The sequence below is a fragment of the Elgaria multicarinata genome, chromosome 2, assembly GCF_023053635.1.
Source record: "Elgaria multicarinata webbii isolate HBS135686 ecotype San Diego chromosome 2, rElgMul1.1.pri, whole genome shotgun sequence".
NCBI lineage: Eukaryota > Metazoa > Chordata > Lepidosauria > Squamata > Anguidae > Elgaria > Elgaria multicarinata.
The window spans coordinates 169788594-169813835 of NC_086172.1; the positions used below are offsets into that span (position 1 = coordinate 169788594).

General features: G+C 46.7%; 1 protein-coding gene across 1 annotated transcript; it reads right to left on the bottom strand.

The window, feature by feature from the left end:
* Positions 1-24280, bottom strand: GPR132 (G protein-coupled receptor 132). Its single transcript, XM_063115834.1, has 2 exons — positions 24238-24280; positions 1-1062 (listed from the first exon to the last, which is right to left on the bottom strand). The coding sequence occupies exon 2, from the start codon at positions 1006-1008 to the stop codon at positions 1-3; it is 1008 nt and encodes a 335-aa protein (XP_062971904.1). The 5' UTR covers positions 1009-1062; positions 24238-24280.
* Positions 24281-25242: the final 962 nt, after the last annotated feature.

The window sequence follows — 25242 nt, forward strand, 5'->3', positions numbered from 1 at the left end:
TTACCTGTCTCCCTCACTTCCTGGCGTGTGTATCTCCTTTGGTGACTTTGGGGGATCATTGCCCTTGCTGCTCTCTGTCTTAGAACCAACGGGAAACTGAATCCCGCAGGCCCTGAAAGTCCGGCTGATTTCACGCCTGGCATTTTCACTCACCAGCACGTAGATGAACGGGTCTGCCACGGCGTTGGCAGTGGAGAAGCACAGGAACACCACAGATGTGGTGTATATGCTCCTTTCGAATTTGCACCTCTCGTCGTCCGAGTGCCAGAAAAAAAAGATGGCTCGAACGAGCAGCACGCAATGGTAGGGGGCGAAACAGACCAGGAAGATGGAAATGACGGCGATTGCCAAGCTCTTCACTTTTCTTTTCTGGGCTGGGTTGAGGCTGCAGCTGGTCTTAATACTTTGGAAGACCTTGTAGTTCATGAAAAGAAGGAGCACGAAAGGGATGCTAAAGCCTACAAAGAACCGGATGATGTTGTAATAGGCCAAGTTGTGGTTGAGCTGCGCTTCGAAGCAAGTCTTGCCGACTTGGTCCTGAACGTCTTTCACGAAAAACACAGGGCAATAGATCACCGCGACCATGCCGAAGAGAAAAACCGTCACCGCAGCGGCAGTCGTCTGGCACCGGCACCACTTCCCCCGGCTTTCCAGGGCGTACACCACGGCCACGTAGCGGTCGATGGAAATGCAACACAAGAGAAGGATGCTGATGTAGACGTTGCAGAAAAAGATGTAGCCGGTCACCTGGCAGGAGAGGTGCCCCATCGTCCATTGGCGGCGGTTTTGCACATAGAGGATCCAGAGGGGGATGGTGCTCAGGTACATCAGTTCGCACAGCGACAGGCCAAACAGGTAGATGGCAGTGATGTTTTTCCTTCTGATCTGGACGAGCGTCACGGTGGCGGTTAAGAAGTTGGCTGGAAGGCCCACGGCAAACACAATGCTGTACACGGCCACCAGAAGGGGCCGGCTGTCTTCATACGGCATGGCCGTGGAATTGCACATGTTGGATGCAGGGTCACCCCGCAAAGGCCTCCTTCATTTGGGTGCGCGGCGGGTCTAAAAGCAGAATGGAGGAGAGATGGGTTAAAACAGAGGTGCAAAACGTCGGGTCTGTGGGCCAAATCCTGATCCAACCCCCTGGGCTTCCACATATGGCCTTGCCCTCTTGCCTAGGCTAAGGTGACCATATGAAAAGGAGGACAGGGGTCCTGTATCTTTAACAGTGGCATAGAAAAGGGAATTTCAGCTGGTGTCCTTTGTATATATGCAGAACCTGGGGAAATTCCATCTTCATCACAGAAGTCAAAGCTGCAGGAGCTATACTAGAGTGACCAGATTTAAAAGAGGGCAGGGCACCTGCAGCTTTAACTGCTGTGATGAAGAGGAAATTTCACCAGGTTCCCCATATATACAAATGGCACTTGCTGGAATTCCCGTTCAATCAATACAACTGTTAAAGATACAGGAGCCCTGTCCTCCTTTTCATATGGTCACTCTAGCCTAGGCCCTGACCCCCTTTCCCCAATTGATGATATTTTGGTGGGTATAGAGCTGGAAAAAGTTCAGAAAAGGGCAACTAAAATGATCACGGGGCTGGATCATCTCCCCTATGAGGGAAGGTTACAACAGCTGGGATTGTTTAGCTTAGAAAAAAGGAGACTGAGGGGAGACATGATAGAGGTGTGCACAATTATGCATGGTGTGGAGAATGTGGATGGGGAGACATTTTTCTCCCTCTCTCAAAATACTAGAAAGTATTGAAGCTGATTGGTGGGAGATTCAGGACAAATAAAAGGAAGGATGTAACAGCTATGTTAAGTTTACCATGTTAAGTTAACTATGTTCCATAGTTAAACTATGGAACTTGCTACTGCTATTGGGCGGTATAAAAATGTAATAAAGTAAGTAAGTAAGTAAGTAAGTAAGATGTGGTGATGGCCACCAATTTGGATAGATTTAAAAGGGGGTTGGATAAATTCCTGGAGGGGAAGGGTATCCATGGCTACTAGCCCTGATGGCTATATCCTACCTCCATTATCCGAGTCAGTAAGCCTGTGTGCATCAGCTGCTGGGGAACATGGGTAAAAGGTGCACAAAACTTCAGAGCTATAGGGGTGAGAAAAGGTTTCTCAGTGACATCCCAGGCACCCATCAGGCCTTGGCTCAGCAGTTTCTGCTGCAAACTTGTGAGCTATTCCTTTCCTCTGCCCCCCACTGCCCTCCCCAGAACCTGACAGTAGAGAAAAATAAGCATGTTTGGGGTGAGTGCGTTCTATACGTATTACATCCAGAGCAATTTCTTGGAGGGCTACCTAGCCAGAATTTTGCAAGCCTGACACTAACTTTACCCTCTTGGCAGTGATCACCAAAACTAGGGGGGAATCCGCATGTCGTACCGAGATCGCTTCTAAGTGCCCCCAGTGCGGCGTGAAAGCGAGCGTGTAACTGGCCTTTGGAAGAGCCGACGAAGAGACGTCCTTCCTGCCGCCGCCGCCACCCGCAGACCTCCTCGCCGACCGGCGAGGAGAGCTCGGCTGAAGAAGGCGGGGTTGAGAGCGGAAGAAGCTCTCCACCCCGCCTTCTTCCCCCGAGCTCTCCGTCCCAGCTGGCGAGGAGGTCTGTGGGTGGTGGTGGCGGGAAAGACGTCTCTTCGTCGGCTCTTCCAAAGGCCAGTTACACGCTCGCTTTCACGCCGCACTGGGGTCGCTTAGAAGCGGTCTCGGTACGACGTGCGGATTCCCCCTTGGAGGTGCAAAGCCAGAAAAACAAAACAAAACCAGAAGACACAGTTTTATGCATTTATGTGGAAGCTGGAGCTAGTGTAGAAGGCAGCAGCTTGGCTGTTGTCAGGAACTGCCTCTTTTCCGCATGAAGCTCCTTTGCTGAGGGAACTGCACTGGCTGCCTATTCACTACTGGGCCAGGTTTAAGGTCTTGGTATTAGTGTATAAAGCCCTAAAAATTCAGGACCAGGATACCAGAGAGGGCACCTTCTCCCTTACCAACCTGCCCAGTCACTGAGGTCATGTTCCTGGTGGTTCCGCCTGGACCTAGGGCCCAGTTGGAGCCCACCTGGAGAAAAGCCTTCAGTGTGGTGGCCCCCTTTCTGTGGAACTCCCTGCCTCTGGAAGTAAGGTAGGTGCAAACACTGCATTGTTTCTGGAGCCTCGTGGAATCATCTTCATTCCAAGAAGCCTTCCTTCAGCCACAGATTTTTTTAATTGAATTTCAATTTTTTTTACAATGGTGATTTTTTAAAAAAATATGGAGATTTATTCTTTTATCTCCTTATCTTTTCCTGTTCACCACTCGGCAATCTGAATAGATGTGCTGTATATAATTGTTGCAAATAAATAAATAAATATGAGCACGTCTGACATTTCAGTTCCAAAGCTGGGCTGTAAGAAGTGCTGTGAGCTTTCTCTCTTTTTATATTACTCAACACAGCTTCGGCTTGTTTTCCCTATCCTGGTTGCAGCAGGCTGTGCAAACTTTCCCTGACTGAGCTGACCACATCTGGTGGTGGTTCTCCTTTATCAGATCTTGGTAAAGTTTATTTCAAAGGCATGACTTCCATCCTTTGTGAACGTCTTTTCCTCCGCTAAGAATTTTGCTTCTTGTGCTGCATCCTGAAGGCCTCAGAAGCTTACTAGATGGTGGGCTCCCATGTCACAAGAACCTGGGTCCCATTGTAGGACCAGTGTCAAGGCTAGGCATGGTTGGGCATCTGCTGAGGTCCCTCACAGGGTGACCCTATGAAAAGGAGGACAGGGCTCCTGTATCTTTAACAGCTGCATAGAAAAGGGAATTTCAGCAGGTGTCGTTTGCATGCATGTCGCACCTGGTGAAATTCCCTCTTCATCACAACAGTTAAAGCTGCAGGGGTCCTGCCCCCTTTTAAATCTGGTCACTCTAGTATAGCTCCTGCAGCTTTAACTGTTGTGATGAAGAGGGAATTTCACCAGGTTCTCCATATATACAAATGACACCTGCAGAAATTCCCTTTTCAGTGCAACTGTTAAAGATACAGGAGCCCAGTCCTCCTTTTCATAGGGTCATCCTAGCCTCACCCCAGCAGGGCCCCACTTGCAAGTGCCCCCTGGACTTGCTCCTGTCTTCACCCTTGCAACCTGCTTGCCGCTTGCTTGATCCCAGACAGTGGAGTTGATGAGAAGAAGGACCAATAGGCTAGGGTGACCATATGAAAAGGAGGACAGGGCTCCTGTATCTTTAACAGTTGCATAGAAAAGGGAATTTCAGCAGGTGTCATTTGTATATATGGAGAACCTGGTGAAATTCGCTCTTCATCACAACAGTTAAAGCTGCAGGAGCTATACTAGAGTGTCCAGATTTAAAAGAGGGCAGGGCACCTGCAGCTTTGACTGTTGTGATGAAGAGGGAATTTCACCAGGTTCCCCATATATACAAATGACACCTGCTGAAATTCCCTTTTCTATGCAACTGTTAAAGATACAGGAGCCCTGTCCTCCTTTTCAGATGGTCACCCTAGCCTCACCCCAGCAGGGCCCCACTTGCAAGTGCCCCCTGGACTTGCTCCGTGTCTTCACCCTTGCAACCTGCTTGTCTGCTTGCCGCTTGCTAGATCCCAGAGAGTGGAGTTGATGAGAAGGACCAATAGATGCCGTGGCCTGCTTGCTCACTGGTTCTCTGCCTTTCAAGAAAGCAGGTGGTGGTGATAATGTTGAGAAAGAAGATGAGGAGCAAGAAAAGCAGGTGCCAATGGCGGTGAGAAGGCAGACTCACTGAGGGATGGTAACAGGAGACCTGATCGAGATGTTACAAAATTATGTGTGGTGTGGAGAATGTGTGTTAGATCAAGGTTCTTTCACCCAGGGACGAAATCCAAACAGCCCCTAAGCACGACTCCACCATTCCAGCGACAGAGGGTTCAAAAGCGCTTTATTGATTAGTAAGCAAGGCCTGGTCTCTTCAAAGGGAGCATGTGGACAGGGAGACATTTTTCTCCCTCTCCCATAACACTAGAACCCAATGAAACTGATTGGTGGGAGATTCAGGACACGCAAAAGAAAGGACTTCTTCACACAGCACATAGTGAAACTATGGAACTTGCCACCACAAGATGTAATGATGGCCACCACTTTGGATGGCTTAAATTCCTGGAGGAGAAGGCTATCAATGCCTCCTAGTCCTGATGGCTATGTGCTACTTCCAGTATCAGAGGCAGTAAGTCTAGATGCTGTGGATCGCTTTCTCCCATACAATCCGCCCCACACACTCAGGTCCTCTGGGAAGAATTTACTCAAGTCAGCAAAAACTAGGCTGACAACTGTTACCCAGAGGATCTTCTCTTCTGCTGCTCCCAGACTGTGGAATGGCCTGCCGGGAGAGATTCGTCAACTTGACAGTCATCCCGAATTTAAGAAAGCCATAAAGACTGATCTCTTCCGGCAGGCCTACCCAGATGAATTTTCAGATGCCTTTTAATAATGTGTTAGTTTTATAAGTTTTTAATCAGTTTTATGTATTTTATATTGTATTTTATATTATGGTTTTATACTGTTGTTTTATACTATGAATGGTTTTAATTTTTGTGAACCACCCAGAGAGCTCTGGCTATCAGGCGGTATAGAAATGTAATAAATAAATAAATAAATAAATAAATATGGCGTTTTGTATTTGGTGTTGTTCTCCGCCTCGATCCAGTGGGAAAGGTGAGTAAGAAATAAATATATCATCATCGTCATCATCATCATCATCATCATCATCATCATCGGTGGAAGACGTTGTTGCACTCATGTCCTGCTTGTGGTTCATGGTCAACAGCTGGTTGGCCACGGTGTGAACAGAATGCTGGACTAGATGGACCCTTGGACTGATCCAGCAGGGCTCTTCTTATGTTCTTAAGACCCATTGAGGAGCTGGCACTGCCTCTTGCAAAGGTAACACAAAATTTAACAGGCGTCCTTGTTGCATTTAGTGACAGCTTTTGACGACTGGGGCCTCAGTTCATGTAAACAGGCCTGACCCAGTCACACCTTGTCCCCACCCATTCTCATTTCCTCCTGCCTTGTATATTTCCTGTCCCGTTATGTGCAGAGAAATAATATGAGTTGTACCAGGTCAAAATAGGGAGAAAGAACCCTGTATGTCTGGCACCTTAAAGACTAAACCCATTTCCTGTGGGCATAAGGTTTTGTGGGCTACCAAGCCCACTTTACCAGAGACATACTGTCCTGCGGTTACTTCAGTGTCATGCATCTGAGCAAGTGTTTGTCTTCGAGGTGTCTGTCACACTCCTTGTAGATTTTGCTGCAACAGACATAGCACAGCCGCTTCTCAGGAATTAGTGTCAGGTTTCAAACGTTCTGTCTTCAGAGAAAGTTTCTGTATCCTGTTTCTTTCCTCACTTAGGGGCCCCTATGCAGCTGCCATGGAACAAAGGCTTATGGGGCATATGACAGGGTGGTAACTGATTGGGCAGGCCTCTTGCTCCTCACTGTTGCCCTATACAAGAATGGGCCATCTTTCAATGAAGCTGCTCTGACATATTGTCAACCTATTCATCTAGATTAGGGATTTTAATATATTGCGGTGGTAGAAAGGTATTATAAATAAGGGCGCAATCCTACCGGGATGCCCATTTTTGCCTCTGCCTTTTTCCTGCTCTGCATTTTTGCTAGAGGGGCCTTTTGCCCATCTAGCTAAGGCTCTATGTATGTGGCGGGTAGGAGGCTGAGGAGGGTTGGGGATAGGTCATATCCCTGCTTCACAGTCTCCTCCCCTCCCCACCCACAGAACCACCCCCTTTCCCTCCTCTCCAAGGTTGCTTTTGTGCTAGCTGGGAGTGGGAGGGGAGCTCAGAGTCCTTCTCCAACCTCAGACCCAGAAATCCAAACTATCCTATGACCCCTGAGATGCTACCTAGGGACCATTGTTCTCTAAACAAGATAACAAATGAATAAAAACGTAAGTGCCATGCTGGATCAGACCAAGGGTCCATCTAGTCCAGCACTCACACAGTGGCCAAACAGCTGTCAACCAGGGACCAACAAAGCAAGTGCAACAGCACCCTCTCACCCATGTTCCCCAGCAACTGGTGCACACAGGCTTATTGCTTCAAATACTGGAGATAGCACACAGCCATCAGGGCTAGTAGCCATTGATAGCCTTTGCCTGCAGGAATTTATCCACCCCCTTTTAAAGCCATCCAGATAGATTTTCAGGCTGTTCAGGCAAATGTCTGGGTTCTACTGAAGTTTATCAGTAGTAGCTCTATGTAAACCTTCAGGACAGGGGTGCAGAACCTCTGGCCGAATCTGGCCCTCGAGAGTTCCCCAGATTGCCAAGCCCCTTTCTCCTAGCCTCGCCCCTTCCCACAACCACTGATTAGTTGGTGGTTTCCTGGCTTTGGTGCAGTTTTCCCACATTCCGAAAGGTAGAAATGGCTTAGGGCCTTGCTAGACCTGCCGGATAAGCCGGCAGGGAGGAGGGGCGACGGCGCACTAGAGTTAGCGTGCGCCGTCACCAGCTTCTAGACCTACGACGCGAAGGGGCAATGGGAAGCCCCGTAGCGTCGGCCATTTTTTTTGAGTTAAAAGGGCCATGTGCGTCGGAGAGCTGCCGGACAAGGTAAGTGGGCTTTTTTTAAAAAAATTAAGCCCCCCCGCTCCCCCTGCCCCTGATCCCCCCCCACAATTCCTGATGCTCCCCCTGCCCACTCGGCCGTCCTCCCCCCATCCCCCATCCCCAATGCCCTGTCCCCGGCTCTCCTTCCCTCGCCCCCGTCCGCCATCCCCGATGCCCAGCCTTCTCCCCCCCTCTCCTGCCAGGCCTGGCCTTCCCCCCGCCCCTCTCTCCCCCCCGGCCCAGTCCGTGGCTTTTCCCGGCTACTTGCGAGTAAGTGAGCAGCCGCAAAAAGCCACGGACCCTGCTAGACGTTCCGCAGCCCCGGCCTGAGGCTGGGGCTGCAGAAAAGCCAGGCCATAAGCGAATTCGCTTATGCCGGCTTAAGGCAGGTTTTAGCGTGGCCTGACCCCGGATGCACAGGAGGGAAACCGGGCCTCACACCGCGCTAACGCCTGGTCTAGCAACGGCCTTAGTTAAGGGCAGGAAGAGTGTTAAGCCAAAGGTATATTTGGCCATGCCCCTTTTGCATTTGGCTCCACCCACCGCTGGAATGCACCCCCCCAAAGTTGAAATGTAGTCCTTGGGGAGAAAGCAGTTTCACAGCCTTGCTTCAGGAGAACCCCAGGGATCCCACAAACAGTTTTGAAAGCTAGGAAGTCAAAAAGGGATAGATGAAACCTGTAGTTTCAGTTTCCCTCAGTTTCCCATTCTTAAATGCAGTTCATCTCAAACTTTGAGAATTTCTTCAGTCTTAAGTTCAGTTCATCCCGAATTTAGAGAATTTTTTAAAAAGTTTGAACGAAAATTCATAAGCATTTTAGTGTACATTTCCCCTAAAACTTTCATTTTTGCCCTATGTACATGTTTTCAAGTGGTTTTCCTAACATAATGCATATTTGAGCATTGTTTTCCCTTACTATACATGTTTTTGTATGCCATTTTTGACGGGAGGACCCCACTGCGAAATTCGAAGTGCAAATTTCGAAGGATACCTCAGTTTCAGTTCACAGCATGACTCTAAAGTGCAAAAGTAGGCAAGTTTGTATCGAAACATGAACCGAATGAATTCCACATCAATCCCTATAATCAAGTCAGCCAGACATAAGAACACAAGAAGAGCCCTACTGGATCAGACCAAGTGTCCTTCTAGTCCAGCATTCCGTTCACACAGTGGCCACCTCTGAACGGAAGCCACCACTGATAAGACGGGAGAAACAACATGTTGGCATCAGAGCAAACGGAAAAGCCGCGGTAAAAAGGACACCGCGAGAATGCGCCGTTTCGAAGGTAAAACCCTGATGTGGCTGTGAGTTGGCAGTGGTGTCATTTAAACAACGCTGTTTAAATGACACCACTGCCAACTATGCACCCCATACACTATATACCCCATACACTATGGGGTATATAGGGCTTATTGACAAGCCCCGGGTGTAGGGTGACCATACGGGAAGGAGGACAGGGCTCCTGTTTCTTTAACAGTTGCATAGAAAAGGGGATTTCAGCAGGTGTCATTTGTATATATGGAGAACCTGGTGAAATTCCCTCTTCATCACAACAGTTAAAGTGCAGGAGCTATACTAGAGTGACCAGATTTAAAAGAGGGCAGGGCACCTGTTGCTTTAACTGTTGTGCTGAAGAGGAAATTTCACCAGGTTCCCCATATATACAAATGACCCCTGCTGAAATTCCCTTTTCTATGCAACTGTTAAAGATACAGGAGCCCTGTCCTCCTTTTCATATGGTCACCCTACCCTGGTGAAGATCTACCAGGTTCCCACTTTGAAATGTTTTCTTACTCAGGCTCCTATTTTAAACTTTGGCTTTTAGTTTAATTATTGCCATGTTTTTCATGCATTTGGGGTTTGAAAGGTACATCCGTTTTGCTTTGCTTTTTGTATATTTTATGTTGTGAACAACGCTACAGGTGTCTGCACATGGGGTACAAATATGAAACGGATTGATTGAAATCCCAGTCCCCTGATACAAGCGAGAGACTGTGTACCAATAGTCTCTCTCTATCGACACAAACAACAGCAAACTCCTATTACTTTCATACTAGTGATTGTTTCCACCCACCAGTCCTGGGAACTGTAGTTTATTGAGGGGACTGAGCCACTGTCACAAAATTAATCAATCAATCAATCAATCAATCAATCAATCAATTAATCGTATTTCTATGCTGCCCAACAGCCAAAGCTGTCTTCCCTTCCCTTAGGGCCATAACAGACATCACTTTAAATCCGTGTCTAGCAGCTATGTCCTACTTTGTTTTTACTAGAGTAGGTGAAGGAGGTCTGGTCCAGATCTTCAAAGCCACCCGCCACACTAGGACCCCAATCCAGATTGAGGCCTCTATGCATAAAAATGAAAAATGAAACAAAAAAGTAGCCGCTAGACACAGATTTCTGTTTTGGCTCATAGTTCTGTAGAGAGCGTGCAGGATTATTCAACTGGTTTAAGTTGGTAGTATACATACACTCTGACAGGGAAAGTCCCAACATGTTGCTCCTGATACATCGCTACCCTATTTTACCTTTGGGGGAAGTACTGGCGTTCCAATTTACATTTATTGGTGAGGCGAGATTGCTCAGTTAGCTGCTTTGGGATTTCAGCCCTGTTCCCCAAGGGCAGAACTGCATCTTACATAGAATCATAGAATAGTACAGTTGGAAGGGGCCTATTATTATTATTATTATTATTTATTTATATAGCACCATCGATGTACATGGTGCTGTACAGATAACACAGTAAATAGCAAGACCCTGCCATTGAGTCCAACCCCCAGCTCAATGCAGGAATCTACCCTAAAGCAATCACATGGAGCAAAACTTGATGGTTGCTTTTCCAAAGGAAGGATTTTTTCCAGCGGCGAACCTTTGGCAGGGGAAAGAGGTCATGCTAAACTCTTTTCTTTGCCCCATTTCTCAATTCTCTGTTCCAAATTGTCCTCTCTGCCCATTGTCTCTTTTTCTCACAGTCTTCCAAGCATTAAAAAGAAGAAGTGGTTATCTGGTTTTGGTTGCATGCATTTGCATGTTAAAGTTTGAGTGAGGTGGTAGATGCACCTTGATTTTATTATTTATTCATTTCATTTCTATACTGCCCCATAGCTGAAGCTCTCTGGGAGGTTTACAACAATTCATTAACACCCCCCCCCCGAAATGCAACATAATAAAAATAGTCTGAAAAATGTAAAATAGAAAAATTTAAACCATGTAAACAGCAAAAAAAAACCTCTTCAAATAATGTTTTTGCTAAAAGGCCTGTTCTAAAACAGCAGACACAGATGCTTCATTGCATACTATTAATGTTTAGCACGTACGACTGCAAATACATGCAGGCCCGGCGCTGCCATACAGGCAACTCAGGCAGCGGCCTAGAGCTCCAAGCAAATGAGGGCGCCAAACAGCGCACCCGGAAGCCGCTCTCCTAGAGCAGCTTCCCGGCGCGCAGTTCCAAAGCCGCCACCCTGGCCGCCGGCGCCGCCCAACCCCAGTGTCCTGGCTCCTTCGAAGCCAGGATGCTGGGGTTGGAGGCGGAAGCTTCAGTATGGCGCGCCAGGAAGCCACTTCCAGGCACGACGCTTCAAAGCCTCCGCCCTGCCCCCCAACCCCAGCATCCTGACTTCAAAGCCAGGAGCGGGCGTGGAGGGGGCGGGGCGTAGGCTTCAGTATGGCACGCCAGGAAGCCACTTCCACGCGCCGCTTCGAAGCCTCCGCCCCGCCCCGCCCCCCCAACCCCAGCGTCCTGGCTTCAAAGCCGGGAGCGGGAGGGAGCGGGCGAGCGAGGGGGAGCGGGCGGGCAAGCGAGGGGGGGCGGGGGGCGGGTGAGCGAGGGGGGGCAGTGAGCGAGCGAGGGGGGCTGGGCGGAGGCTTCAGAACGCGCCTGCCTAGGGCGCAATATGGTTGGCGCCGGCCCTGAATACATGTGCAGAGATGCTAAACACGAGGGCACTGCTGTCACCCGTTCTCCTACCTCCGCCTCAAGCCCTTCTCCTGGGCCTTGCTGAAGGACGTGTTTGAGTTGTGGTTATTCTATAATAGGTACAGCTGGATCGATGGTGAGATAGAAAGGTTCTGTTGAATGCCTGTGAAGTTTTGTGTCAGATTAATACATTATACTTGGTCAGATTAATACACTATACTTTTTTAGACGCCAGGTGAAGACTTTTTAAAATATTTTTTCAACATTTTAACAGTCTAACAAATCAGTTTTAACTTTGCTGTTTTAACTTTGTATTTTAAATCGGTATTAATTTCTGCTTTACTGCTTGATTTTATCCTGGCTGTGTTTTTATATTGTGTTATTATGCTTTTATACTGTTTGTTTTATATTTCAAATGGTTTTAGACAATGGAACCAGTAAGACAATGGAACCAGTTACGGAGGGAGGTTATGGACTCTCCCACACTAGAGGCCTTCAAGAGGCAGCTGGACAACCATCTGTCAGGGATGCTTTAAGGTGGATTCCTTCAATGAGCAGGGGGTTGGACTCGATGGCCTGATAGCCGCCTTCCAACTCTACTATTCTATGATTCTATGAAGGACCACTTCTTAGTACCACATATTCCAGGTTTGTTCAATAACAATTTGATCACATCTGTCTCCTAGGTTAAATTAGCTACCTGGGCCTCTTCTGGACCTCACCAGTGGCACGTGATAGTCTGCTTTCTGATTACCACAGTTGGTCCATGAGAGACTAAACGAAGCCACAGAGCAGGAAACAAAACCACTTCCTCTTGGTACTTCAACAAACCTGACAAATGGAACAATTGGAAAGAAATGATATTTTATTTTGTTTTACCGCTTACAAGCTAGCAAGGCTAAAAAGTAGGCCGCTTTCCTTGCGGGAGACTGATTTCTATGGTCCCATTCCGTGTCAAAGCGAGTCCCAAATTGTTTGCGGGACATTCAAAGGGCAGCTGAATGTGAGCAGTTGGGAGATGATGTTATCGAACTTCTTTAGGGAAACATTTGTGTGTGTGGTGTTTTAAAAGACAGTGGCTCAGTTCAGCCATTGCATGAAACCGTCGCTTTGGTGTGATGTTTGAGTTCTCAGAGCTGGGCCATGGGCAGTACTCTGAAGTTAGACAGAAGCCAGGAGCCATGGCACAAGTTGGTAGTCATTACTGAAGAGTAAGTAAGAACCAAGGGATAAACTAGGAGGCAGGATTTGGAACAAAGAACAAGGCTGAACTGAAGGATAAATCAGGAGGCTGTGCTGGATAACAACAAAGGATACAACAACACACCAAAGCTGAGGAAGACCTTATTGCTTAAGGAAGGCTCAACTAGAACAGGAAGTCTTCTTATGCTCCTTCCTGTCCAGGAGGATCCAGTGACCAGCCTAGTTGGGTGGAGTCTGTCCAGGGCCTGAAGGTATCTCACTCAGAAGCTGCCACTTGCAATTCAGTGACTCACCACACAGATCCCAGCACGTGGTTTGCAACCATGCTTTGAAGTGGATTTGCAAACCCTAAATTCTTCTAACAGCGGTTCAGTGGGATGCTTGAAGTGAGAAACTGTATTTATGACTGTAGCTCCACCTCCGGTGGCCACTGAACCTGGGGGATGGAATGCTGAGCAGATGGAAAATGAAAACAGACCGGAAGCTCAGAGAAAACGGCTTGCCTCATTGGTCAGTCATGCACTGAGACTGGGGGAAAGAGGGAACGGTAGGGCCGGCTCTACCATTAGGCAGGGTGAAGCAGTTGCGTCAGTCAGCAGATTTTGAGATGTGGCAGAAAGAAGAAAACTGTGGAAAATTTGGCCTACTCTATATCCCCTAAGTTAGCTTGCTGCCTTTAGGGGCAGGGTGGGGGTGGAAGATGTTGACCCACTGCCAGTGTTGAAGAAATATTCAACTACCCATCCTGTCAGTTTTTTGTATGTAGAATGGGAGGCAGTGCCATCTTGTCTCTTGCCTCAGGCAGCAAAATATCTTGGGCTGGCCTTGAGGAATGGGCTTATCTTTGGAATTCCAAGAGCCAGTTTGTGGGCTCGCATGATGTGTTTGTTGCTGGACTGTACCATGTCAGGCTGTGGGGGGCGGGAGGGGGGGAGATGTATGTCTCATTATGCTTTTTCTTCCTCCAAGTGGAAGTGACTGGCCAAGGCCACCCAGTGACCAACATGACTGAGTAGAGAGTTGAACTCAGGTCTCCCTAGTCCAGTCTTCCCAACCTGGTGCCTTTGTTAGGCCAAAACCAACACTCTACAACACCCTGTAGATCCAAGGACTGAGTGCTCTCCTGCAATGTCATGTACACACAACTCTTGCATGTCAGGGATAAAACTAGAAGACTCCAACTACATTGGGAAGATAAATCCCATAAAACAGGAGATCCTTTCTTTCTGGTCAATAGAGATGAATTATAAACAGATAGACAAAATTCTTTTGGGGAAAGGAGCCAAGTAGTTTTTGAAATTTGATGCAATGACTGCCATTGGCTTTAATGAGTCTCTTGACCTTGCAATACTGTTCTAAAGTACAGCTTTTCCAAAATCAGGATTCACTCGCCTATTATTGGCTTCTTCTCTCTGGTCCGGTGTAGCACAGGAGACAGGAGTTTGACGATCAAGCACCATCTGATTTGGTCCTATTGAGTAAGTTTCTGTATTCCTGAGATATGTTATCATTTGGTATATGTTATGGTTATGCACTCTGGAATGTTAAGTCTCTCTTTCATCAGTTTTTTTTTTTTAGTTTTGATATTTAATTGCGTTGCTATTGTTGTAATTAGTTGAATACACATATTTTTAAATACAGGGACTTGCTTAAAGACTATAATATAAATGTTGTACATTGTTCTATCAATTTCCCTAAAGAAGGACCTATATGTTAAGGTGACCATAAGGAAAGGAGGACAGGGCTCCTGTATCTTTAACAGTTGTGTAGAAAAGGGAATTCCAGCAGGTGTCATTTGTATGCATGCAGCACCTGATGAAATTCCCTCTTCATCACAACAGTTAAACCTGCAGGAGCCTTGCCCTCTTTTATATCTGGTCAAGAGGGCAGGGCTCCTGCAGCTTCAGCTGTTGTGATGAAGAGGGGATTTCCCCAGGTGCTGCATGCACAAAAATGACACCTGCTGGAATTCCTTTTTCTAGGGAACTATGAAAGATACAGGAGTCCTGTCCTCCTTTCCTTACGGTCACCCTATGTTATGTGGTCTGAAACGCATTGAAACTGTTTCTTTTTGTGCAATAAAACACCTCTTTTGCTTACCCTATTGCACGGCTAGCGAGACCCTTTCTCCCAGAGATGCAAGAAAGGGAGTGCTGAAACATTCCGCCCTTCACCTCCGCTCTGGGATGGTACAGTGTCGCATGGCACTGCCAATTTGTGCGAGGACATGATGGGGACCTCGACAATTGCAGCCTCTGCCAATAAGCCCCCGGGTTGCGACCCAGCTCTTTTGGCCACCTCTAGACTGTTGCCCTGGCTCCACTCCTGATCCGCCATGCTTCCATCCCAGCTCAGCGTCTGACTGGGCAGGTGTCAAGAGCCTCTGAAGCCCTTCAGATTTGTACGCGGCTGCCTCATGTGGTGAGCGATTGAGCTGGACGTTGCAGCATCTTCCTAGGCGGTTTAGATTCTAAAGGTCCTGGACTGACCCTGCTCACCCAGGCTGGTCTTTTAAGTCCCCTGGATGGAAGAGCTATAATAGGGCTTCCTGTCTGAGTCAAGAATCACTCTAGCAGCAAGGTCATCCTGAGCAACACCATCTTCCTGTATCCTTTGGCTGTCCTTTGGTCTTCCTCAGTGAAGTTAATGATTGCAGTGAATTGTGCTGCCCAGTGCCTTCCCGTTCCCTGCATTATCAATGAGCTTGCAAACATTATTTTTTAGTTTATAAAAAAATAATCACAGTGAGTTCCTCTGAGAAATATGGTGAGTTCTTTCCGTTCTAAGAACAACCGAAAAAACAACAACAAAGCATCCCGACTTGAGCGGTTTCCCTCCCCCTGCCCAAAGTCAGCTGTTCGTGGCCTATACAAAAAAAGGTCAACTTCTTTGGTCACTTGGAGGCCATTCTTTCTCGCCATAGGTGACTACATCGGTGGCCATTTACACGTTTTCGGTCAATGGTCCTTAGCTGTGTTCAGAAAAATACCAAGTAGATGCTATGGCTATCACTACATCTACATTCTCCAAAGGAAGTACCAATTCGCTAACGCCCAAATTGAAAAGAAAACTAAACAAAAAACAGTGATGGCTGGGGAAGGAAACAGCAGGGAGTTTGCTTACAAAGCGGAGAAATGTGGCAGGCAGCCAACAAAGAAGGTGTAGTCGTTCACTATTGGGTGGTAAAGATATGCAATAAATTAGTAAATGTGCAATGTGTGTGCTCCGCCTCTGGGGTGGCAAATCCGCTCTGGGTTTCGGTCCAAACCAGTTAGAACTCTAAAGGAGTTGGGAGCTCATGCCACAGTTTATTTATTTTATTTATTACATTTTTATACCACCCAATAGCTGAAGCTCTCTGGCCGGTTCACAAAAATTAAAACCATGAAGAGCATAATAAAACAACCAACAATCTAAAAACACAAATACAGAATACAATATAAAAAGCAGAACCAGGATAAAACCACACAGCAGAAGTTGAAATAGGTTAAAATACGGAATTAAAACAGCAAAGTTTAAATTGAAGTTAAATTAGGTGTTAAAATACTGAGAAAATAAAAAGGTGGCAAAAGGAGTACAGTGTAGGTGCTAGGCGAACCTCTCTGGGGAGCTCGTTCCACAGCTGGGGTGCCACAGCAGAGAAAACCCTCCTCCTAGGAGCCTGTTCGGGGCCCACCACTAGGTCCTGTAAAGTTCTGACTTGTTCGGACTAAAACCCGGAGCGAATTCGCTGCCTCACTCACAGCGGAGTCACCAGCCTCTGCTGGCTCCATCCCAAATGAGAAGCAGAATATAGATACTGTAAACACCATCTCGATGATATTATGGAGTCATTGACTCAGCAGCAGAAAACATGGATTGTTGCATCATTCCCCAACGGTTGCATCTGGGGGATGAAGGAAAGGGTGGCGGGGAGAGAAGCAGCTTCTGCCAACTCTCATCACTGAAACTTTCTGCCAACTCTCAGTTTCATCACTGAAACGTCAGAAAAAGAAAAGGGTAGGTGGAACAAACAAAACATCCCATTCTGCAGGTATGAATCAAAGATGAAGTGGTCCAGGGAGAAGATTGTAACGTCTTTGTATGTGAAAGGGAACATGGCCACCTATTCTAATCCACATGAAAGATAGGCATGCTTGTCCACATGAAGTGGGGAAAGTCCCACATCGACTTCCCCCATTGACTGAGAGCCAGTGTGGTGTAGTGGCTAAAGTGTTGGACTGGGAGTCGGGAGATCCGGGTTCTAGTCCCCACTCAGCCATGGAAGACCACTGGGTGACTTTGGGCCAGTCACAGACTCTCAGCCCAACCTACTCCACAGGGTTGTTATTGTGAGGATAAAATGGAAAGGAGGAGGATTATGTACGCCGCCTTGGGTTCCTTGGAGGAAAAAAGGCGGGATATAAATGCAATAATAAATAAAATAAAATAAATAAAATAAATCGATGTGCAGAGTATCTCTATCACGACCACGCACATTGTGTTTGAGCTTTCAAGTTCTCAGCAAGTCTTCATCAGGTTAGGTCATCCTTCTCCATGCCAGGGGAAGTCCAGATGTATTGGACTACCATTCCCATTAACCCCACTGGCATGGCCAGTTGTTTGGGGACAATAGGAGTTGTAGTCCACCCAGGGATGCTGGAGGAATTCAACACAAACTAAAATAAGTTTGGATTTTTAAGAACCCGACCTACAAAATCTGCTGCAGACCGGCCTCCCCAGGCTGCATGGAGTCCGCAGACTTCTGGATATATTTTTTTAAACTTTCCTGAAATTTATGCAAATTCATTCACAGGAGAATGTGTATGTTTCTGCTGAGATGTGTGCCATGCTGGAAAATATATGTGGGCAAAAGGTGAATAGAACGGGGGGACAATACAGTACATGTTATACACTAAGATAAATTATGTAAATTGTTGCAAACGTTCTTATGGAATTATTTGTGTATTTTTCCGCATCAGGGTTTTTTAAAAGCAAAATTTCCAACTGCACAAATGCCCTGTGAGACACCCACCCTGCCCCCGCTTAAGCCAAACACATTATTTCTCTTTCACGACTGGACAGATTATCTCCAAGACTAGTAGCACCTTAAACAGATCGAGAAGGCTATTCGGATACCCAGGAAGGATGACAGACCAAGAGAAGTACACTACTGGTTGTCACCTACAGCCCCCAATTGAAACCACTGCAACGCATCATCAGTGAACTCCAACCCATCATCAGCACAGAGACTTCTCTCTCACAAGACTTGGGAGGCAGACCAGTCCTGGCCTACAGACAACCTCCCAACCTGAAGCAGATGCTAACCAGCAATAGTACACAGGACAGAGACACAGACAGAGGGACCAGACCATGCAATAGACCCAAATGCCAACTCTGTCCCCACATCTATTCAGGCAACACTGTCACAGGACCCAACAACATCAGTCACACCATCAAGGGTTCTTTCACCTGCATCTTTATATAATTTGTGTTACATGCCATCCCTGACTTAGTCTATTGTTAAGATCTTAATAAACACATAACATATAACATGTGTCTTATTTTTTCACCACTTTTTTCAACTGCACATTATCAAATTTCGAACTGCACATTTCCCCCCAACTGCACATTTTGTGTCCATCTGCACACTAAAAAGAAAACTTGTTCCACATAACAGAAAAAAAATCGAATCCGACTGTGAATGGATGGGTTTCACAAAATCTGGACATCCAGCACACCTGGAGGGCACCAGGATGAGGAAAGCTGGGCTATGTAGTATAAAAAAGAAGGGAAGAAAGAGAAGAGTTGCAAAACTCACCCAGTTGTGGCCATGAGGTTGCAGTTCATTCCCAGTACCAACCCTGTGTAGCCGGGTTGGGTCAGTCATTCACTAATGAGTGGAAGCTTGTGGCTCCGATGTCAGCAGGGCGGTGAATTTGCTCTGGGTTTCCATCAAAACCAGACAGAACTGTAAAGGAGCTGTCCCCAGCTCCATTAGAGTTCTGGCTAGTTCTGACGGAAATCCGGAGAGGATTCACAGCCCCACTGACATCGGAGCCACCAGCCTCCTGTTCCAGCAAGGAGGCTTTTCAGTAAGCCTCCTGTTTCGCCACGCTTCCCCACCCCCAATTATCCTACAAAAGAAAAAGGAGAGGGGGAAGGTACACAGAAGGTACACAGATGGATCAGACCACTGGATTTCACAGGTTAATCGAGGAATGACTTAAATACATATCGCATCCAGACGTGACATTTTTTCCAGCGATCCAAAGTGCTGGCACTCAAAGCACTAAACAGTTTAGGGGCCAGGTTATCTGAAGGATCCTCCCATATATCTGAACCCTAAGATAATCTTCAGCAGTCTTTCTCTGGAAGTCCCTGCAGATGGCTACCAAAAAGAGGGACTTTTTTGCTGTGGCACCCTGGCAGTAGAATGAGTTCCCTAGAGAGGTTCACCTAGGACCTCCATTGTACTTTTCCAGTGCCAGTCCTGCCCCTGCCACAAGTATTTCAGCATCCTAGTCTTTTATCTCTGCTGTTTAAAACCTGTATTTTAAATCTCTGTATTGCTGCTCAGTTTTATTCTGGTTGTTCTTTTATATTGTTGTTTTAAGCTTCCAGATTTTATATTTTATGCTGCATCTCAAGGTTTTTCATTTCTGCAAACTGCCCAGAAATAAATAAATTACATTCTTTTCTGAGAGCGCTGATGGCGGCATGATAGACATACCACTTCCTGTGGCAAACACTCCACCTTCTTTCATCCTGCTGTTGTTTCTAGTGAAACACGTTTCAGGGGTTATATATTATTTAAAAAGCTTACCCCCACCTTTGTAACCATGCACAGAACGCTGATGACATCAGTGGTGCCATTAGGTCAGGACTTTGGAGCAGACGTCCAGCGCCCACCCAACCGCTGCAGGGTTGGTTTAACACATTTTGAAATAAGTCAGTTGCATACCACAGGGCTCTATTTTATCCCCTATGCTGTTCAACATCTGCATGAAACCGCCGAGAGAGGTTATCCTGAGATGTGGGCTGAGGTGTCATCAATATGCAGATAGCACTCAGCTCTGCCTCTACTTTTCATCAAACGCATGTCAGGCAGCGGCTGTTCTGAATCAGTGCCTGGGCAGGGTAATGACTGGATGAGGGCCAACAAACTAAGACTCAATCCAGACAAGACAGAGGTACTGTTAGCGGATGGTTCACCTGTTCGGCTAGGTGATACTCACCCTGTTCTGGAGGAGGTTGGACTCCCCCTAAAGGATCGGGTTCATAGTTTGGGGGTGCTCTTGGATCCAGAACTGTCACATGAGGAACAGGTGGACTCAGTGGCAAGGAGTACCTTTTATCAGCTTAGGCTAATATACCGACTACGCCCTTATCTGGACAGAGATAGCCTAGCTAGAGTTATAGATGCTCTGATAGCCTTTCCTCTGGATTACTGCAATGTGTTATACATGGGGCTGCCTTTGAAAACAGTCTGGAAACTTCAGCTAGTACAAAACAGGGCAGCATGATTGTTAACAGGAACTGGCCAACAAGAAGCCAATATGCCATTCCTTTTCCAGCTTCACTGGCTGCCAGTCCCGGTCCGGGCCTGATTCAAAGTGCTGGTATTATTAACTTTCAAAGTCCTAAATGGCTTGGCACCAGGTTTTATCCTGGTTGTGCTTTTTATACTGTATTTTGTATTTGTGTTTTTAAACGGTTGGTTGTTTTATTATGGTTTTAATTTTTGTGAACCGCTCAGAGAGCTTCGGCTATTGGGCGGTATAAAAATGTAATAAATAAATAAATAAATAAATAAATATACCTGATGGAACACCTCCTCCCATATGTACCTGCCCAGACCCAAAGATCATCTTCAGGGTCCTTCTCCATGAACCCTTGCCAAAGGAAGAAAGGCAGGTGGCTACCAGGAGTAGGACCTTCTCTGCTGTGGCTCCCGAGCTGTGGAATGAGCTCCCTAAAGAGGTTCGCCTGGCACCTACATTATACTCTTTTCGATGCCAGGTGAAGACCGTTTTATTTTCTCAGTATTTTAGCAATTTCCATCGTAGTCTTTTAACTTTGCTGTTTTAAAACTGTATTTAAATCTGTATTTTACATCTCTGTATTGCAGCTCAGTTTTTATTCTGGTTCTTTTATATTACGTTGTGTTTTTATACTGTGGTTCAAGATTTATATTTTAAATTGTACTTTGTGGTTTTAACTGTTGTAAACCACACAGAGAGCTTGGGTTATTCAGAGGTATAGAAATGCAATACATACATACATACATACATACTGTACATACATGTCCCTCCTCCTGCTTAAGATCCTTTGAAGTAAGTCAGATTTAGGCAGAAGGTAGACTGGGATATGGTGATAGATCTCTGGGTGATTTGCAGTAGGTCTGCAAGGTTTTTCTGACAAACAAAATCCAGAGCATTCCTACTTTATTGGCCTTCCCCCCGCACAAAGTTAGTCATGATTAATGGCCTATATAAAAACAAAGAATCAACCTCTCTGGTCACTTAGAGGTGATTCTTTCTCACCATAGGTGACTATGTTGGCAGCCATTTACAAGTTTTCAATAAACAGTCCTTTGTTGTGTTCAGAAAAATGCCAAGTAGATGCTATGGATATCCGCACACCTAGGCTGGTCACCAGGTTGGTCACTTGTACACCTAGGGGTGACCACATTACACCAGTCTTAAAATCTGTTCACTGGCTGCCAATTAGTTTCTGGGTGAAGAATAAAGTGTTGGTTATTACCTTTAAAGCCCTACATGGTTTGGATCCAGGCTACCTGCAGGATCGCCTTCTCCCGTACAATCCACCCCGCACACTCAGGTCCTCTGGGAAAAATCTACTTCAGCTAGCAAAAACTAGATTAACAACTGTTACCCAGAGGACCTTCTCTTCTGCTGCTCCCAGACCTGCTGGAGGAGACTCATCAACTTAACAGTCTATCAGCATTTAAGAAAGCTATTAAGACTGATCTTTTCCGGCAGGCCTATCTAGTGGAATTTTAGGATGTTTTAAAAATGATTTTAGGATGTTTTAACAATATATATTATGTTTTAATTCAATTTTATATATTTTATATTTACTGTTGTTTCCCGCCTCGATCAGAATGGAGAGGCGGGTAAGAAATACATTTTTGTTGTTGTTATCATTTATTTATTTATTTAGAATATTTATATACGGCTCCCCACTGAAAAATTTCAGAGCAGTGTACAAGATAAAATGAAAATAAAAACAGAATAAAACAAAACAACATTTAAAAGAAGCAAAAACAGAGATTCAAGGCTTCATATTAAGGAAAGGCTTCTTGGAATAAAGATGTTTTCAGGAGGTGCCGAAAGGAGTACAAGGTTGGCGCCTGCCTGACCTCCAGAGGCAGGGAATTCCACAGGAGGGGGGCCACCACACTGAAGGCTCTTCCCCTGGTGGATTCCAATCGGAGGATGGATCCATGTGGAACCACCAGGAGCAGGCCCTCGGATGACCTCAGTGACCGGGCAGGTTGGTAGGGGAGAAGGCGCTCTCTCAGGTATCCTGGTCCCAAGTTGTTTAGGGCTTTGTACACAAGTACAAGAACCTTAAACCTGGCCCGGTAGTGAATAGGTAGCCAGTGCAGTTCCCTCAGCAGAGGAGTTACATGCTGGAAAGGGGCAGCTCCAGACAACAGCCGAGCTGCAGCATTCTGTACTAGCTCCAGCTTCCGGAGCAGCTTCAAGGGCAGCCCCACATAGAGAGCGTTGCAGTAATCCAATCTTGAGGTTACCAATGCCTGTACCACCGTGGCCAAGCTATCCCTCTCCAGGAGAGGCCATAGTTGGCGAAACAACCGAAGATGGTAAAAGGCACTCTGAGCCGTGGCGGCTACTTGAGCCTCCAATGACAGAAATGGGTCTAAGAGTACCCGCAAACTACGAACCTGTTCTTTCAGAGGCAGTGCAACCCCATCCAGAACAGGCAATGAGCCTGTCTCCCGGACTCGGGAACCACTCACCCACAGGGCTTCCGTCTTGCCAGGATTCAGTCTCAGTTTATTGGCCCTCATCCAGCCCATTACTGAGTCTAGGCACTGGTCCAGGACTTGCACAGCCTCACCTGATTCAGTTGTCACAGGGAGATAGAGCTGCTTGTCATCAGCGTATTGATGGCATTTAGCGCCAAATCCCCTTATGACCGCTCCCAACGGCTTCATATAGATGTTAAATAACATTGGGACAAGATGGTGCCCTGCGGCCCTCCATAGCTCAATTGCCAAGAGGCCGAGGACTGATCACCCAATGCTACTCTCTGAACACGACCCCGTAGGTAGGACTGGAACCATTTTAAAACAGTGCCTCCGATGCCCATCCCACGGAGTTGATCCAGGAGGATACCATGGTCGATGGTATCAAAAGCCGCTGAGAGATCGAGCAGGATTAACAGGGTTGCATTCCCCCTGTCCCTCTCTCGATAAAGGTCATCCATCAGGGCGACCAAGGCTGATTCAGTCCCGTAACCAGATCGGAACCCAGACTGGAATGGATCTAGATAATCAGTATCCTCCAAGAGTGCCTGCAGTTGCTCCGCCACAACCCTCTCAAGTACCTTCCCTAAAAAAGGAGTGTTAGGTAGGACCGGAACCACTGTAACACAGTGCCTCCGACGCCCATCCCACGGAGTCGATCCAGGAGGATACCATGGTCGATGGTATCAAAAGCTGATGAGAGATCGAGCAGGATTAAATTTTTGTTTGTGAACGAATGGTTTCCCCTCATCGCACCACTATTTTGCATCTGACTGTGGCTGAACCTTGCAGTTGTAGTAAAAGACAAAGTAGACCAGATAAGTTTGAAGGCACTCCTTCCCTGAAATAAGTGGAGGAACACACATCACTGTCTAAAGAACACCTCCCCCGCCACAGACCATTAATTCTAGAATTACCAAAGGGTGCCATTCTACCCACTCCCTGCAAAAGTGGCGTACGGAATTTTTATTTTAAAAAACACACAGTTTAAAGCAGAACCAAGCACCATAAAACAACAGCCCCTATTCTCAAGCAAAACATGTGCTCTACCACGGAGGGATTCAAGAGCTGCCGACAACGTACAAAACCAATTCACAGAGACAACAGTGTGAAGGAATTATTATGGGCAATAGTGCCCTTCTCTCATCAGTTTTCAACTCTTGGGGTGGGGTGGGGGTGGGGAGATCCTTTTCCCCAGCCTAAGAGCACTTCCCGAGACAGAGAGCTGCCTGTGCTATCCTGCCTTTTCTTCTTTAATGGTTATTTTTTTCCTTGTAAGAAAAAAGAGACAGAAGAGGCAGTGAGAAAACACAGGAAGATTTCAACGGGAAGACAACAGCATCTGGGCCCTCGGTAAAATCCCGTGTTTGAAGCACAATAAAAGCCTCATCTGGAAGCCCCATCGGCTGTTCCTTCACGTCAACCCCGGTGAAACACTGAGCGGAGCATCGATAATCTAACGGAGAAAACACACATGCTAAAATAGAAGTGACAGCTTACCTTTGCAAGAAGCAATCGCCAAATCTTCTTTTCTGCCTTTTCTTGATGGAGGGTACGGAGCAGCAGCAGAGTTCCCCCTCACCCTGAGTGCTGGCATTGACTTGTCTCTCTCTGCACATGTATGAAACCGGGGCCAGGAAGTAACAGTTAACACACTCCAGACAAAGGCGGAAAAAAAAAAAAAGCGTGCACAACCAACTCAATTGTTTCATCACTGTCCATTTAGAAGAGTTTTTTTTTAAACTGCCTTTCTCAGTGATCCACCTTCACATTATAATTAGTACACTCCAAATAGGACTTGCAACAAAATGATGCAGCACAGAATAACCCTTTTCAGAGTTCCAGCCCGCCCTAACCTTTCCCAGCCTACTCTATTGCATTCTATCTCCCTTGGTTTTCCATTCCTTCCCTGGTCAGCATTTGGGAGCCACTGAAGATGATCATTCCTCACTGAACTCTTTTGGGGTGGTGGTGGTGGTGGTGGTGGGGGCGACGACAGCGGATTCCACTGGGGGGCATTCTACTTAGTATTTATTTGTGACATTTATAGCCCACCTTTCCTCCAAGGAACTCAAAATGGGAACCTTCATCTCTCCTTTTCGTCCTCACAACAAACCTGTGTGGTAGGTTATACTGAGAGTCGGTGACTGGCCTGAAGTCACCCAGTGAGCTCCATGGTTGAGTGGTGAACATGAACCCGGATCTCCTGACGTTGGTTGTCCAACATGCCAACCACTACACCACAGTGTCACTGAACCATGTTAGCTTTCTCTCTCCGTCTGTCAAGCAATTTCCTGCCAGTCTCTGGGGCTGCTTCCCTTGAGAGAGAGGTACAGGGCACTAAATCTCACCACACACCCAGACAATCTCCATGCAGGCAAGGAAGCCTGATGAAAGGAAAGCATTCTGCAGAGATGCTCAGTACGCCTTTACTCCTCCTCCTTCCCATTCTGCTTTCCTTTTGTGTTGCTTCTTTTAGATTGTCAACCAGCAGGCCGGGATTTA